General features: G+C 33.2%; 1 protein-coding gene across 1 annotated transcript; it reads right to left on the reverse strand.

Moving 5' to 3' along the window:
• Positions 1 to 296: 296 nt before the first annotated feature.
• LOC141362026 (uncharacterized) lies at positions 297 to 1,713 on the reverse strand. Its single transcript, XM_073863594.1, has 2 exons — positions 1,708 to 1,713; positions 297 to 1,445 (listed from the first exon to the last, which is right to left on the reverse strand). Exons 1-2 carry the CDS (start codon positions 1,711 to 1,713, stop codon positions 297 to 299), a joined length of 1,155 nt encoding a protein of 384 aa, XP_073719695.1.
• Positions 1,714 to 3,446: the final 1,733 nt, after the last annotated feature.

The raw sequence follows: 3,446 nt of genomic DNA on the forward strand, positions 1-3,446 counted from the left end.
TGTGCAGAAGTGTGACCATCGATTCAGTGTTAAGTGCGATCATCTCCAGAGACTCCACACAGTGAAAAGCTTCAATCACCAGCCTGATTTTCTCTTTCTCTAATTCGTCTAGTTCTTTCTTCAGTTTATTGATCATAGAGAGACGGTCTTTTATTTTGCCTTCATATTTCTTCTTTAAATCTTCATAAGTTCTCTTCTCAAATCTTGTCTTTGTTTTATATATTTTAGCTTCTTTGGTGTGTTTGCTGTGGTGACATTTATTTGTACACACTGTGCAGTGATCATTTTCCATCACACTACACCATGAGATTTGTTACCCGCAAACATCCAGGATAGTGACAGTTCTCCTCACAGATAGTGCAGCATGTTGCTTTTTTAGCTACAGCTGGATCAATATCAACCTTTTCTTTGTAGAACACTTCAATTTCAAACTCAAAGTTGTTGTTTTCTTTGACATCTTGCTTGTGTTTCTCTAGATCTTCTTCAGTTTCTTTCAGCTCATTCTGCTTTTCTTTCATCTTTTGAACATGTGATTGTAGTTTGGAGATGTTTGGCTCTAACTGTTGCCGTTTCTTCAAAACTTCTTGAGTCATCTCCAAGGTTTTGGGTTTTATCATGCTAAGAAAGTTGAAAAACTCATTCATTTCTCTAAAACTGAGCTTCCATGATTGATCCTGGATTGTTTGTTCTTCTTCATCAATTGTTTCTCTCTGATGGTTGTTGAAGAGAAAATAGATCGGCTGATTCATCTCATCTACAGCACACTTGACTTTAGCTTCTTTGACGGCTGTCAGCGCATTTTTAGGGCGAGTACCATCAGAGTGTGTGAAGAGTAACACAATGTTATCAACAATATCTTTACCAAATAAAGACTGAACAGAATCAAATATGTATTGCTGTTCATCAGAAAGGCGAGTGCAAGATGAGTTACACACTAAACACACTGCATTGATTTCATGAGGCCTATCTTCAGATGTATATAAGCTAAGCAAATCCCTAACAATCTTTTGATCTAAGCTAATATCACAGGTGTCTCCATATCCTGGTGTATCAATGATTGTTAAATCAACTGAAGTCTCTTGTATATAAACACCATAAACAGTGACATCAGAGGTCTGACTGTAAACTGATGATGTGTTACTCTGATCGTCTGTGATCTCAAACCAAACTTTGTCTTTTCTTTGAACACCACAGATGTAGTTGATCATAGTATTGATGAGAGTTGTTTTTCCACTGCCTGTTTCTCCCACCATCAGTATGATTTTATGAGCTTTATCTGTGTCTCTCTCACCAAAGGTGATTTTTCTGTATGACTTTGATTGATTCACATTATCTGTTGTTGATTTCAAATGATATCGAGCAGGATTTCCATCTTCAATTAAGTTGCTCTTCTTGATGAGTTCATCAGTGTTGCACAACTGATTGTCTAAACTCAATGTGTTTTCCTGTAAACACAATACAAATGAACAAATAGTTTATCCTTTGCTGCTCCACATGTAATCAACATTTTAATGTTAACATGCTCACTGTTGATTTCTTTATTTTAATGAATATGTGTTTTTAAGACAGAAAATGCTTCTGACTGAAAACTTCAGAATTACATTCAGGGCTTGACAATACAGAGTTTGTGATGGGCCAAGACCACCATTAATGACAGTTGGGACAACAGACAAAACTTTTACTTGCCCCATTGGGCCAGTGCTGTACCGTCATGTAAGTTAATATTTGCTTTTGGTTTTATGCCTTGCCAATTTAAATATGCAATGAATATATAAATAAAACACATATTCACTCATTACTAAAATCACCAAACAGCAAACTAAACTAGAGACTTGTTAAATGATAATAAACCACAAGTTATAACCCCCGGTTTTATAGACAAGGTTTAAGGTTTGTCCTAGACTAAACACATGTGTGAGTTGTCTCGACTGAAAATAACTGCACTGACAGATCTTAAAATATGCCTGTGCCATATATTTGTCTCAAGATATACACCAGGGCCCGTATGTATAAAGCCGCTCAGAGTAAAAATTTTAGTCTTAAGTGTGTCAAAATTCTTAGAATGACGTCATTTTACTCTTATTCTTAGACTTAAGAATAAGTTTGATTTATAAAGCATCCTAAGTGTTAAGACTAGGTCTCAGCTCCTAAATTATTTAAGAGAGCTGGAGAGGTCTCTTAACCTAGTTAAGAGTAACAAGAGGGCAGCAGAGACTGGAGATCATGCACTTTACAACAAAGATTTTGTGGAATTACTTTTATTTAAATGTATTTCTATAGCACTTTTGACAAATCTCTTGTTGCATTGTTGCAGAGCAGAAAATCTACAATAAATACATGTTAGTAGTATATAGACAGTAGATAGGAATTAATATAACATGAAATATAAAGAGCATAGGGTTTTTTATACAATGTATATTATATTACACAATATAATATGCTGTATAAGATGTATATTAGTGAAACTTATTCAAGTGCTTGCATGGTACCAAGAAATTTTATGGGATTATCAAGACAGCAATGGTATATACTTAAATGTATATACATTTGAATAATATACACTGTAAAAAGTTAAAGGAACAGTATGTAGGATTGTGGCCAAAACTGGTATTGCAATAACAAAACGTGTGGCTAAAACTGGTACTGCAATCACACAGCTGGTGGCCAATACACAAAACGACAACATAAACATCAGTTGAGGGCTGCAACTCCACTTTTTAAATGACAATATCCTGGCCGGACCGCTGTTGTGAGTGATATAAGTATTTAAAATGAAAATGATTTCTTAATGTCTAATGACATATCAAGGCCATTTAATGATTAATTGATATAAATTTCTTACATACTGTTCCTTTAAAGTTGGATCAAATTATTGATAATGCCTAAAAATGTAATGTTTTTTCAACTTAAATTTCTCCGTTTAAGTCAAATAATTAAAGTTAAAAATGTTTAAATATTAGTTGTTACCAATTGAAGTTTTTAAGTAAAGTCGCTTTTACATTTTATGATAGGTAAATAAAATACCATAAAATGTAAATAAAATCTATAAAAAAGTGAAGTATCTACAAGATTGCAGTGACATCATTACATGTAAAGTGATAATAATAGAGTATACAACCCTGACCCAAAACATAATGTTAGCAATGTTAGCAGTAAGCAAGCCAAAGGTGAAAGTGACAAAGATGGCAAAAATTACAATTGTGTTTAAGTGGAGAAATCCAACTTAACTTGATCATTTTGTTCAGGCTTGATCATCAAAGTATTTTTTTTTAAGTGTTTGCAAACTTTAGTCTTTTCTTTATAAACAGCTTGTGAGTAAAATCAAAATGATATGATTCATCATCTTAATTTTTTAAATAGCATTACGTTTGTATATTTTAATAACATGTTGAAACTTATCAAAATGGTGCAAAATCGTGTAAAATAAATGCATGTGCTTATTTGTA

The sequence above is a fragment of the Misgurnus anguillicaudatus genome, chromosome 25 (assembly GCF_027580225.2).
Source record: "Misgurnus anguillicaudatus chromosome 25, ASM2758022v2, whole genome shotgun sequence".
Classification (NCBI taxonomy): domain Eukaryota; kingdom Metazoa; phylum Chordata; class Actinopteri; order Cypriniformes; family Cobitidae; genus Misgurnus; species Misgurnus anguillicaudatus.